This window comes from Penaeus monodon, chromosome 28 (genome assembly GCF_015228065.2).
Source record: "Penaeus monodon isolate SGIC_2016 chromosome 28, NSTDA_Pmon_1, whole genome shotgun sequence".
Lineage (NCBI taxonomy): Eukaryota > Metazoa > Arthropoda > Malacostraca > Decapoda > Penaeidae > Penaeus > Penaeus monodon.
This window is the reverse complement of record NC_051413.1, coordinates 39369983-39383143: the sequence shown is the minus strand read 5'-3', so window position 1 is coordinate 39383143 and position 13161 is coordinate 39369983. Positions and strand designations below refer to the sequence as shown.

Genomic DNA, 13161 nt, shown 5'->3' with positions numbered 1-13161 from the left:
GGGTTGTTGGGTTGGTGTGGTGTTTTTGGCGGCTTGGGGTTGGCCAGTAGTAAAAGACAAAGGCACCTAGAATGTAAACATCACCAAAAATTTCGAAGCTCACTTCCCAGAATGTAATTATTGATGATATGTTTGAGTCAGCTCCCCCCAATGCGTAGGGGTGACATAGAATGGGGCGCGAAAGGGAAAAGGGATTGGGGAAAGGGAAAAGGAGCCCCGGGATGGGGGTTGTTTGTGTAAAGGGGGATTAATTTTTGGGCTGTTTAATATCGTGGAATGTGGATGAGGTTTTTTGGTGTGAACGGGAAATTTGGGGTTGGGACAAAAAATGGTTTTTGTATTTTTGGGGAATAATGAGGAAAACGAATGGCGTTTTCTGACTGTGGAAGAGGAATAAGATTCTCTAGCGGTAGAGAAGTTGGATTTTGTGGCTTGGAAAGATTTTCTAATTGTGCAAACGGAATGAGTGTTTCCTTCTGCGGAAGAGGAATGAGGTTTTCTGATTGTGGAAAAGGGGGGTTACTGGTGTGGAAAAGGAATTGGGTCTAGGCTGTGAAGAGGAATGAAGTTCTTGGTTTTGGAGAGATGGGTTCTCTGGCTGGGAATAGGAAAGAGGTTCTGGGGTAAAAGAAAATGAGGTTCTTTTGGGTGTAGGGAAGGAATGGGGTTTTGGGTGTGGGAAAGAATTTTAAGTTCTCTGGTTGGGGGGAAGGGGGTTTCGGCTGTGGGAAAGGAACGAGGTTTTCCCGGCTGTAAAAAAAGAATGGGTTTTTTTGGGTGTAGGGGAGGAATGGGGTCTCTAGGGGGAAGAGGAATTAATTTGGCTGGGAAGTGGGAAGGGGTTCCCGGTAGTGGAAAAAAATTTGGGGGTTTGGCTGTGGAAGGAAGATTTTTGACTGTAGAAAAGAAGAAAATTGTTGGTGCAAAAAGGGGAGAGGGTTTTTGGTGTGGAAAAGGGAACGAGGTTCTTGGTTTTAGGAGAGGAATGAGGTTTTCGTCTTAAGAGGAAAGGGGGTTTTTGGGTTTTATGGAAGGGAAAGAGGTTTGTGGTTTAGAAGAGAAGGAATTCTCTGGTTTGGGAAGAGGGCGAGGTCCGATGTGGAAGGGAATGAGATTTTTTGGCTGGGAGGGGAAGAGGTTGTGACTGGGAAAAAAGTAAGGTTCTCAGGCTGTAGAAAAGGAATGAAATTTTTGGGTGGAAGAGGAAAAGTTGTGGCTGGGAAGAGGAATTGGGTGTTGGTTTGGGGAAAGAGGTTTCGGGTTGGGAAAAAAACAAGGGGTTCCGACTGGAAAGAGGAATAAGGGGCTCGGGGGGTGGGGAGGATGAGGGTTTGGCTGGGAAAAGAAGGGGTTCACTAGTTTGAAAAAACATTGGGGCCCCGGCGTGGAAAGGAATGAGGATCTTTTAGTGAAGGACGAGGTTCTCTATTGTAAAGAGGAAAGGGTCTTGGTTGTGGAAAGGGCGGGGTTCTTTGAGTGGAAGAGGAATGAGGTTCCCCGGATGTAGAAGAGAATGAGGGTTTTTGGTGTACAAAAGGGAAAGGGGTTTTTTTGGGTGTGGAAAAAAGAGAGGTTGCGGCCTGGAAGAGGAAAATTGTTTTTTAGTTTTGGAAGAGGGAAAGAGGTTTCTAATTGTAAAAAGGGGTTAGGGTTGTCCGGCTGGGGGAAGGAGATGAAATCTTGGCTGTAGAAGAAGAAAGAGGTTTTTAGGGTTTTCCAAAAAATTCTAGGGTGCAAAAAAAAGGGAAAAGGTTTTCTGGGTGGAAGAGGAAGGTGGGTTGGCTGTGAAGGGAATGAGGGACTCTGGTGAAGAAGGGTAAAAAGGTTTTGGTGTAAAGAATGGGGTTCCTGTCGTTGGGAAAGGGAAACAAATCCTTTGTGATTGGGAGTAAAATTCTTTTTTTTGGGGGAGGAGGGGGTTTTTTGGGGGTGGGGAAGAAAGAATGGGTTCTTGACTGCGGAAGAGCAATTTTGGTTTTGGCTGTGGAAAGAATTGGGGTGTTGGTTTTAGAAAAGGGGGGGGGTTCTCAGGGGTGAAAGAGGGAAAACCGTTTTTGGGTCAAAGGAAATGGGTTCTCTTGTGCGGAGGGAATAGGGGTCTCGGATGGGAATATAATAAAGTTTTTACTTGTTGAGGGAAAAAGGGTTTTTGGTGTGGAAAAAGGAATGGGGGTATTGGCTCTAGTTGTAGAAAAGGAATGAGGTTCTCTGGGTGAAAAAAGGCTACCTTCTCTGGTTTTTTGGGGGAGGAAAAAAGTTTTTTGCCTGTGAGAAAAAGGGTTCGCAGGAAGAGGAATTTGGGGGCTCAGATGTAGAAGGGAGTGAGTTCTCGGTTTTAAAGGGGGAAAGGGGGGCTTGACGTGTTATGGGAAAAAGGGGCTCGTTGTAGAAGAGGAATGGGGATCTTGGTGAGGAAGAGGAATGAATCGTCTGGGGTGTGAAGAGGGAAAAGGGGGTGGCAGAGTAAGGGAATTGGTCCCGGGGTATGTTAGGGAATGTTTTTTTTAATTTGTAAAGAGAAAAGAGGCTCCTTGGGGGGAAGAGGGGGGTCTCTGTTTGTTTGGGAAAGGGAAAAACATTCTTGGTTGTAGAAAAGGATAGGCTTTCTAGTTTTGGGAAAAGGAATGAAAAGGTTCTGGGGAAAAGAACGGAACGAGTTTCGGCTGGTAAGAGGGAAAGAGGGTTTTGGGTGTAAAGAAAACAAAGGTTTTGGGTGGGAAAAGGGAAAGGGTTCCTACTTTTGGAAAGGGAAAATTGTCCGGGTGGGAAAGAAAGAGGTTTTTTTGCTGTGGAAAAAGTAGGAGGCTATCTAGCTGTGGAAGAGGAATTGGGGTATCTAGCTGTAGAAGAGGAATGGGTTTTTAGGTTTTTGAAAAAGCAAAGCTTCCAATGCAAAAAAGGAATAAAATTCTCTGGCTGTGCTGGCGAAAGGGGTTCTGGCTGTGAAGAGGGAAAGGTATCGGCGAAAGGGAATGAAATTTGTAGCGTGGGAAAAGGGGGGGACTCTGGGGGGTGTGATGGGGATGAGATTCTCTGGTTTGGGAAGAGGGGGAGGTTTTTTGGGTGTGGGAAAAAAATGAGGTTCTCTGACTGTGGAAAGGAATAGGTTCTTGGTGGGGAAAAGGAAAAGAAATTCTTAAAATGGGAAGAGGGAAAAGGTTTGAAAGGGTGTAAAGAAAATGGGTTCTCGGGTGTGGAAAAGGAGTTTGGGTTCCCCAGGTGGAAGGGAATAGGGGTTTGGTGTGGAGGGGGAATGGGATTCTCTGGGTTTTGGGGAAAAGGGTGGGGCCTTCTGGGTTTTGTTAAAAATGGGTTTCTACATTAAAAAGGAATTTGGGGGTCTGGCGAAAGGGAATAAATCTCAGGCTGGAAAGAAGAATGCGTTCTTGGGAGGAGACGAATAAAGGGCTTGTTGCGAAGAGGAATAGAGACGGCTTGGAAAAAAATAAATTCTTAGCTGTGTTTTTAGGGAAAGGTTCTTTAGTGTGGAAAAAGAATGGGGAAATTTGGCTGGGGAAAAGAAAAGGCTGGCTTTTTAGGGGGAAAGAGGTTCTCAGGTTTTGGAAAAGGGAAAAGGTTTTGTGGGCTGGAATAGACTGAGGTTCTCTAAATGTGGAATGGAAGGGGGTGTCTCGTGTGGAAAGGATGAGGGCTCTGGGTGGAAGAGGGAATTAAAGGGATTGGTGGAGAAAAAGGGAAAAATGTTTTCACACGCAAAGAGGAACAACATTCTCGGCTGTGGAAGAGTAAAAAATTTCATTTGCTGGGAAGAGGAAAAAACATCTCTGGAAAAGAAATAGTTTCTTGCGTAGAATGGGGGGCCGGTTTTGAAAGAGGAATGAGGGATTGTGTTGAATAAAATTGGGTCCTCTGGGTGTGGAGAGGAAGAAGTTTCTGGGTAAAAGAGAAGGGTTTGGGTGTGTTAAAAAAATAAGTTTTCTGGTTTCGGGAGAGGGAAAAAGGTTATCGGTCGAGGAAAAGGTTTCTGGCTGGGAAAAAAAAATTTGGGGGCTTTGATTTTAGAAGAGGGTGAGGGTTAAAAGGTGGGCAGAGGGAAATTTTGGTGTGGAAAAAGTACAAATGTTTCTGGGTGTGGGAAGATGAGGTGCTCTGCGTAAAGAGGAATAGGTTTGCAGGCCTGGAAGGTTTTTGGTTTTCTTGTTTGAAAGTCCTCTGTCGTTTAAGAGGAAAGGGTTCCCCCGCTGTGGAAAGGAACGGTTCTCTATGTGAAAAAGGATTGGGTATCTTGTAAATAGGAATGGGGGTCTGTCGTTGAAAGGGAAAGAGTTTTTTGGCTGTGAAAAAAAATGGGGGTTTCTGGCGTAGAAAGGGGAAAGAGGTTCTCACTGTGAAACAGAACGACTTTCGGCTGTAGAAGAGGAATAAAGGGGGCTCGGTGTGTGCGGATGAGGTTTAGGGGGGAGGAAAAAGGGATTGGGGTTTTTGGTGTGTAAGGAAATGAGGTTTTTCCCAGCTGTAGAGGGATTTAGGTTTTGAGGCTTTGTAAGATTTTTTTTTTGGCTGTGGAAGAGCGGGGTTTGGGAAGAAGAAAATTGGGGGGTTTTGAGTAGAAGAGGTTTAGGTTCTCAGTCGTGACAGAGGAAAGAGTCCCTTTTGTGGAAGGGGAAAAAGTTCAGGTTAAAAGGAAAGGGTTTGGCTGTAGGGGAGGGAAACAGGTCTCGGGTGAAAAAGGAAGGAGTAGGGGAATTGGTTTTCCCGCTTTAGAAAAGAATAAGGTTTCTGGCGTGAAGAGGAATGAAGTTCTCTGGCTGTGGAAAAGTTGTGATTTTCTCTAGCTGTGGAAGGGGAATAGGGGTGTCTGGGTGCGGAAAAGGAATGAGATTCTCTAGTTGTGGAAAGAAGGATGAGGGTTTCTGGTTGCATTAAGGGAAAGGGATTCTGGCCCGTAAACGAAGTAGGCATGTCGTCGTTGAAAAGGAAGAAGTCTCAGCTGTAGAAAAGGGAATTGGTCACTGGTGGAAAAAGTATTTAGGGTTTTATGCTGTTGATTAAGAATGAAGTTCTCTGGCTGTGGAAGAGGAATGAGGTTTTCTGGGTGTGAAAATAGAATGGAGGTCTCTGGCTGTGTTAGAAGTATGAGGTTCTCTGGTTGTAGAAAAGGAACTAGGTTATCTGGTTGTGAAAGTGGAATATAGTTCCCTGGCCGTGGAAGAGAAATTTGGGTCTTTGATTGTGGAAGATGAATGAGGTTATCTGGCTGTGGAAGGGGAATGGGGTATTTGGGTGCGGAGGAGGAATGAGAATCTCCGGTTCTGGAAGAGGAATGGGGGCCTCTGGTTGTGTTAGAAATATGAGGTTCTCTACCTGTAAAAGAGGAATGGAGGTGTTGGGACTGGAGGAGAAGGTTTGGTTGGAAAAGGAACTCTCTGTCTCTGTCTGTAGTAGAGGAACAAGGTTTCTCTGACTGCAGAGGAATTGGGGTACCAGGCTGGAGAAGAGGAAGGAGGTTCTCAAACTGTGAAAAAGGAACGATGTTGTCTGGGTGTGGAATAAGTTTCTTTTGCTGTGGAAGAGGTATAAGCATCTCTGGCTGTAGAAGAGGAATAAGGTTCTCCTGCTGTGCAACGAGAATGGGAGTCTCTGGTTGTGTTAGCAGAATTAGGTTCTCTGGCTGTGGAAGAGGGGGGTATCTGGCTGATGAAGAGGATAAAGGTTAAAAAAGGGGGGGAAGGTGAAGTTCTCTAGTTGTGGAAGGGGACCGGGGGTCTCTTGATATGGAAGAGGAATGACGTTTTCTGGGTGTGAAAGATGAATGAGGGTCTTTGGCTGTGTTAAAGGAATGAAGTTCTCTGGCTGTGGAAGAGGAACAAGGTTATCTGGTTCTGGAAGGGAAATATGGTTCTCTAGCTGTGGAAGAGGAATGTGGGAAACTTGTTGCTGAAGAGGAATTAAATTCTCTGGCTTTGGAAGGGGAATAGGCATCTCTGGCTGTGGAAGAGAAATAAGGTTGTCTTCCTGTGGAAGGGGAATGGGGGTCTCTGGCTGTTGAAAGGGAATCAGGGCGTCTGACTGCAGAAGAGGAATGAGGTTCTCTGGTTGTGAAACAGGAGTGGGGTTCTCCGGCTGTGGAAGAGGTACAAGGTTCTCTAGCTGTGGAAGATGCATGAGGTTCTCTGGCTGAGGAAGAGGAATGAGGACCGCAGTCTGTGGAAGAAGAAAGAGGTTGTCTGGCTGTGGAAGAGGACCGAGGTTCTCTGTCTGTAGAGGAGGAATTGGGATGTCTGTCTGTAGACGAAGAAGGGGGATTGTTGGTTGTGAAAGAGGAACGAGGCTCTCGGGCTGTGGAAGAGGAATGAGGTTCATGGGTTGGGGAAAAGGAACGGGGTTCTCTGGCTGTGGAAGAGGAATGAGTTTTGCAGGGTGTTGAAGAGGAATTGAGTTCTCTTGCTGTAGAAGAGCAATAATTTTGGCTGGCTGTGGAAGAGGAGTGAGTTTCTTTGGCTGTGAAGGAGGAACAAGGTTCTCTGGCTGTGGAAGAACAAGAAGGTTCTCTTGCTGTGGAAAAGGAATATGGTTTTCTTGCTGTGTAAGAGGAATAAGGGTAATGGGGGCCTCTGGCTGTGGACGAGGAATGACGTTCTCGGGTTGTGAAAGAGGAACGGTGTTCTCTGGCTGTGGAAGAGGAAGGAGGTTTTCTGACTGTGGAAGAGGAATGAGGTTTGGAGGCTGTGAGAAAGGAATGGGGTTCTTTAGCTGTGGAAGGTTGTCTGGCTGTGAAAGAGGAATGAAGTTCTCAGGCTGTGGGAGAGGAATGAGGTTCTCTGATTGTGGAATAGGAACGAGGTTTTCTGGCTGTGGAAGACGAACGAGGCTCTTTGGGCGTGGAAGAAGAATAGGGTTCTCTGCTTGTGGAAGAAAAACAAAGTTTTCGAGCTGTGGAAGAAGAATAGGCTTCTCTGCCTGTGGAAGAGGAATGAGGTTCTTTAGCTTTGGAAGGTTCTCTTGCTGTGAAAGAGGAATGAGATTCTCAGGCTGTGGGTGAGGAATGAGGTTCTTTGGGCGTGGAAGGTTCTCTGGCTGTGGAAGAGGAATTAGGATGTCTGGCTGTTGAAGAGGAATGAAGTTCTCAGGCTGTGCAAGAGTAACGACATTTTCTGAGTGTGGGAGAGGAATAAGATTCTCATGCTGAGGAAGAGGATTGAGGGTCACTGGCTGTGGAAGAGTAATAAAGTTCTCTGCCTGTGGAAGAGGAATAAGGTTCTTTTGCTGTGGAAAAAGAATGGAGGTTTCTGGATGTGTTAGAAGAATGAGGTTTTCTTGTTGTGGAAGGGGAATGGAGTTCTCTAGCAATGTTAGAGGAATTAGGTTCTCTAGCTGTGGAAAAGGGATGTGAGTCTTTGCCTGTTGAAGAGGAATGAAAATTTCTAGTTGTGGGAGGGGAATGATGGTCTCTGGCTTTGGAAGACTAATGAGGTTGTCTGGCTGTTGAATAAGAATGAAGTTCTCTGGGTGTGGAAGAGAAATGAGGTTTTCTAGCTGTGGAAGAGGAATGAGGTTGTCTGGCTTTGTTAGAGGAATGCTGTTCTCTGGTTGCAAAAGAGGAATATGGTTCTCTGGCTGTGGAAGAGGAGTGATAGTATTTGGCTGTGGAAGAAGATTAATTTTCTCTGGGATTGGAAAAGGAACAAGCTTCTCTGGTTGGGGAAGAAGAATAAGGTTATCTGACTGTGGAAGGGAAATGAAAATCTCAGATTGTGGAAGAAGAATGAGGTTCTCAGACTGTGAAAGATTAACATAGTTTACTGGCTGTAGAAGAGGGATAAGGTTCCCTTGTTGTGGGAGAATAATAGGGGTTTCTGGCTGTGTTAGAGGAATGTTCTCAGGTTGTGGAAGAATAACAGGGTTCTCTGACTGTGGAAGAGGAATGAGGTCTGCAGGGTGTGGAAGAAAAATGAGGTTTGCAGACTGTGGAAAAGGAACGAGGTTCTTTAGCTGGGGAAGGTTCTTTGGCTGTGAAAGAGGAGTGAGGGTCTCAGGCTGTAGGAGAGGAATAAGGTTCTCTGAATCTGGAAGAAGAATGATGTTCTCTGATTGTGGAATAGGAATGAGGTTCTCAGTTTTGGAAGAGGAGTATGGTTCTCAGGCTGCAGATGAGGTATTGGGGTCTTTGGCTGTGGAAAAGGAATGGAGTTCTTTGACTTTGAAAGAGGAACAAGGTTCACTGTCTGTGGAAGAAGAATGAGATTTTCTGGCTGTGGAAGGTTCTCTGGCTTTTGAAGAGGATTGAAGTTCTTATACTGCATAAGAGGGATGAGGTTATCAAATAATGAATGAGGAACGAGGTTCTCCAGTTGTGGAAGAGGCACTGATGTATCTGACTGTAGAAGAGGAATAAGGTTGCTAGGCTGTGAAAGAGAAATGACGTTCTCTCGCTGCAGAAGATGAATAAGGTTATCTTGCTGTGGAAGAGTAATGGGGGTCTCTGGCTGTGTTAGAAAAATGAGGTTCTCGTGTTGTGAAAGAGGGTCAGGGTTCTCTGGCTTTGGAATAAGAATGAGGGTCTCTGGCTGCGAAAGAGGGATGAGGTTCTCGGGCCATGGGAGAGGAATAAAATTCTTTGACTGTGGAAGAGGAATGAAGTTCTCAGGCTGTGGAGGAGGAACGACGTTCTCTTGCTGTGGAAAATGAACTAAGGTGTCTGGCTGTAGAAGAGGGACAGGGTTCTCTGGCTTTGGAATAAGAACGAGTTTCTCTGGCTGTGAAAGAGGAATGAGGTTCTCTGGCTGTGAACGAGGAATGGGGTTTTCAGGCCATGGGAGAGGAATGAGGTTCTCTGGCTTTGGAAGAGGAATGAAGTTCTCAGGCTGTGGACGATGAACTGAGGTATCTGGCTGTAGAAGAGGAACAACGTTTTCTGGCTGGGGAAGGGGAATTAGTTTCTCTGGCTGTGTAAGAGAAATAGGAGTCTCTGGCTGTGTAAGAGTAATGAAGTTCTCTGGCTTTGTTAGAGGACTGAAATTCTCGGGTTGTGGAAGAGGAACGGGGTTCTCTGACTGTGGAAGAGGAATGAGGTCAACAGGGTGTGAAAGAAGAATAAGGTTTGCAGACTGTGGAAAAGGAATGAGGTTCTTTAGCTGTGGAAGATTCTCTGATGGTAACAGAAGAATGAGGGTCTTAGGCCGTGGGAAAGGAATGAAATTCTCTGATTGTGGAATAGGAATGAAGTTCTCTAGTTGAGGAAGAGGAATATGGTTCTCAGGCCGTGGATGAGGAATTGGGGTCTTTGACTGTGGAAAAAGAATGAATTCTTGACTTTGGGAAAAAGGAAAAAAGGGATCTGGGGTGGGGAAAAAAAGAAAGAAAATTCTCCCCCCGGGGTGGAAAAAGTAAAAAAGTTTCAGGTGTGGGAAAAGGGGAAAGAGGTTCTCTGCCTGGGAAAATGAATTGAAAGGTTTTTTGGCTGTAAAAAAGTAATGAAGTTCTTGGGGGTGGAAAAAGAAAAAAATTTTTTTCTTGCTGTTTAAAAAGTAAAAAGGGGGTCTCTGGGCTGTGTAGAAGAAAAAAGGTTTGTTTCTGTTTGGAAAAAGGGGAAAAGGGTTTTTTGGGTTTTGGGAATTTAAAAACAAGGGTTCCCCTGGCTGTGAGAGGGTGAATGGGGTTTTCAGGCCCTGAGTGAGGAAAAAAGGTTGGGCTGAATGTGGGAAAAGGAAGGAAAAATTTTAGGCCGGGAGAGGAGGAAAAAAGGTTCTCTGCTGTGGAAATGGGAAATTTAAAGGGGTTGGCTGTAGAAGAGGAATGAAGTTCTGGCTGTGAGGAGGAAAAGACATCTTCGGTTTTGGAAAAAAATAATAAATTTTCCTTTCTGTAGAAGAGGAAAATTTGGGGTTTTTTTTCTGGCCCCTGTAGAAAAAGTAATGAAGGGTTTTCCCGGGTGGAAGAGGAATAAGGGTATCTGCTGGGGAAGAAGGGAAGGGGGGCTCTGGGTGTTTTGGGTAAAGGAAAAGATGTTTTCAGGTTGGGGAAAAAAGAACCCGGGGTTTTCTGGGGTTTTGGAAGAAGAATGGGGATTTTCCTTTGTTAGAAAAATGAGGTTCTCCCGCTGGGGAAGGTTTTTTGGTGGAAAAAGGAATAAAAGGCTCTTGGCTGTCGATTGGGGAATTCTGGAAAAGTTGAAGGGGAAATAAAGTCTTTCCCGCTGAGGAAGAGGACTGAGGGTTTTCTGACTGTAAAAAAAAAGAATAAGGTTTTTTTTCCTGGGGAAAAAGGGGAAAAAGGGATCACTGGCTGGGGTAAGATTTAAAGGCTTTTCTTTGGATAAGAGGAATAAGTTTTACTTTTTTGTGGAAAAGGGGGGGGGGGGTCTCTTGCTGTATTTAGGGAAAGAGGTTTCTGGTTTTTAGAGGAATGGGGGGCTCTGACCCGTGAAAGAGGGTATGATTGGGAAGGTTTTGAAAAGGAATAAGGGTTTTCTGGCGTGGAAAGTTCTTGATTTTGAAAAAAGCATTTAGGTTTTCATGCGTGGAAAAAGGGGGAGGTTCTTGGCTGTGGGGAAAAAAAAACGAGTTCTTAGTTGGGGGAAAAGGGACCGAGATGTCTGAAAAGTAGAAAAGGAATCAGTTCTGGTTTTTGGGGAAAAAGGGGTGGGCGTTTTGGCTGGACAGAAAGGGAATTTAAGGGATCATGGCTGTGGAAAAAGTAATGAAGTTTTTATGGCTGTTGAAAAGGTTTCAAAGTTACCTTTTTTGAAAAAAGGGGGAATGGGATTTTTTCCGCTTGGCCAAAAGGAATTTAGGTTCTCGGGTTTTGGAAGAGGATTATGGTTCCCTATCTGTGGAAGAAGAACAAGGTTCCCTGGCTGTGGAAGAGGAATGAGGTTCACAGGCTGTGAAAGATGAGTGAGATACTCTTTGGGGAAAAGAGAAAATGATGGTTTTTTGGCTTTTTGGAAGAAGAATTGGGGTCTGCTGTAAAAAGGTTGCAGGTTGGGGACAAGGGGAAGGAAAAGTTCTTTTGCTGTGGAAGTGGAATTGAGTTACGTGGATGTGAAAGAGGATCAGTAGTAGTCTCTAGTTGTGGAAGAGTAATCAAGTTCTCTAACTGTGGAAGAGGAATAAGGTTCTCTTGCTGTAGAAGAGGAATGAGGTTCTTTGGCTGTGAAAGAGGGATGGGGTTGCCTGGATGTCGAAAGGAAATGAGGTTCTCAACTTTTGGGAAAAAGGGAAGAAATTTTGGAAAAGGGATTGGGATTTTTTGGCTTGGGAAAAAGGGAAAATTTTCTGGTGTGGAAAGGGAAAAGAGGTTTTCTTTTGATGAAAAGTAAAAAGTTTTCAGGATTTAGGGGAAAAAGAATAGATTCTTGGGTTTTGGGCGAGGGGAAGGGGCTCTTGGGGTTTTTGGAAGAGGGAAAAGGTTTTTCTGGTTTTGGGAAAAGGGGAAAGGGGGTTTCTGGCTTTTGGAAAAGGGAAAGGGGGTTTTCCCCGGCTGGGAAGGAGACCCAGGTTCCCGGCCCCTAGAAGGGAAGGGGGTCTCTGGGTGGAAATAGGAATGAGGTTTTTTGGTGTGGAAGAGGAAAGAAATTTTCGGGATGGGAAAAAGAAGAAAATTTTTTTGGGGTGGGAAGAGGAAGGGGCCTTTTTTGTGGGATGAGGGTATTGCCTTGTAGTGGAAAACAAAAGATGTTTTTTGGCTTTTTGGAAGAAAAAATGGGGTCTCTGGGTGTTGGGGAAGAGGGAAGGTTTTTTGGCTGTGGGAAAGGGGAACCCCAAAGGTTTTTCTGACTTTTTGAAGAAAAACGAGGTTTCCCGGTGTGGAGGAAGAATAAAGGGTATCTGGCAGGTTTAAGAGGAAGGGAGGTTCTCTGGTTCTGGGGGAGGGAAAAGGGGGTTTTTGGCTGTTTGGGGGAGGAAAGGGGGTCTCTTTACGTTGAAGAGAAATGAGGTTTTTTGGGGGTGGAGGAAAAAAGGAGGGTTTTTGCTTTGGAAAGAAGAAAAGTTTTCGGGCTGTGGAGGAGGAAGAGGTTTTGGTGTGGAAGAGGACCCAAAATTCCCTTTTTGTGGAAGAGGGTTTGAGTTCCAGGCGTGGGGAAAAGAAGGAGGGGTTTTCCCGGCTTTGGAAGGGAATGGGATTCTCTGGGTGTGGAAGAGGAAGGGAGTTTTAAAATGTTTAAAGAGAAAAAGAAGTTTTCTGGCTTTTAAAGGAGAAAAATTGATTCCTAGCTTTTGGAAGGGGGATTGGGGGTTTTTTGGGCTTTAAGAGGAAAAAAGATTCTTTGGGTTGGGAAAAGGGAAAAGAGGTTTTTGGCTTTTGGAAGAGGAACGAGGTTTTCTAGTGTGGGGGAGGAAAAGGGGGTCCTCTGGGTGTGGAAGAGGGAAAACGAGGTTTTTGGTGTGGGAAAAAGAATGGGAATCTTGGCTGTAAAATGGGAAAAGAGGGTTTCTTTGATAAAGAATACGGCTCTCAGGATGAGGAAAAGGAAGGGGGCTCTCTGCTGGGAAAAAGGGGAAAATTGGGTTTTTGGGTGGGAAAAGGAAACCCAAAATTTTCTTTTTGTGGAAGAGGAACAAAAGTTTTTGGGCGGGGAAAAAGGGGTGAAGGTTTCCTGGGTTTTGGGAAAGAAAGGGGTTCTCTGTCTTTTGGAAAAAGGAAAAGGGGGGTTTAAAAGTGAAGAGGGAAAGAGGTTTTTCCCCTTTGGGGTGGAAGAAAAAATGAGGTTTCTGGCTTTGGAAAAGGGAAAGGAGTTTGGCTGTGGAAAAGAAAAGGGGCTTTTTGGCTGTGGAAGAGGAACGAGGTTCTTGGCTGTGAAAAAAGAAATTAGATTCCTTTGGCTTTTTTAAAAAGGGTTGGGGGGTTTTTGGGTTTTTGGGGAAAAGGGGAAAAAGGGGTTCTTGGGCCCGTGGTTTGGGGAAAAAGAGGGTTCCCCTTTGGTCTGGAAGAGGAAGGAAGTCTCTGGGTGGAAATAGAATTTAAAGGTTTTCTGGTTTTCAGTAGAGGAATGGGGATTTTTGGCTGGTAAGAGGAAGGAGGTAATCTGGCCCGTGGAAAAGGAAAAGAAGTTGTCTGGGATGGGGAAATACAAGATTCCCCGGTTTTTGGAAAAGGAAAGAAGTTTTTTTGGGGTTGGATGAGGGGTATTGCCCCAAATTGGGAAAAAACAACCGGGTTTTTCGGGTGGGAAAAGAAATTAGAGTCTCGGCCCTTTTT

The 13161-nt window shown here is 45.1% G+C and overlaps 1 protein-coding gene across 1 annotated transcript in view; it reads right to left on the bottom strand.

Moving 5' to 3' along the window:
* Positions 1-4721: 4721 nt before the first annotated feature.
* LOC119591211 (titin-like) overlaps positions 4722-13161 on the bottom strand; it is a 21144-nt gene continuing 12704 nt past the window's right edge. Inside the window, exons 11-18 of the mRNA XM_037939923.1 lie at positions 10998-11135; positions 10699-10866; positions 10548-10555; positions 8184-9248; positions 5752-7998; positions 5427-5632; positions 4975-5273; positions 4722-4846 (exon numbers count right to left, since the gene is read on the bottom strand). Coding sequence (XP_037795851.1) covers positions 4722-4846; positions 4975-5273; positions 5427-5632; positions 5752-7998; positions 8184-9248; positions 10548-10555; positions 10699-10866; positions 10998-11135 — 4256 coding nt within the window. The remainder of the gene's footprint in view (positions 4847-4974; positions 5274-5426; positions 5633-5751; positions 7999-8183; positions 9249-10547; positions 10556-10698; positions 10867-10997; positions 11136-13161) is intronic.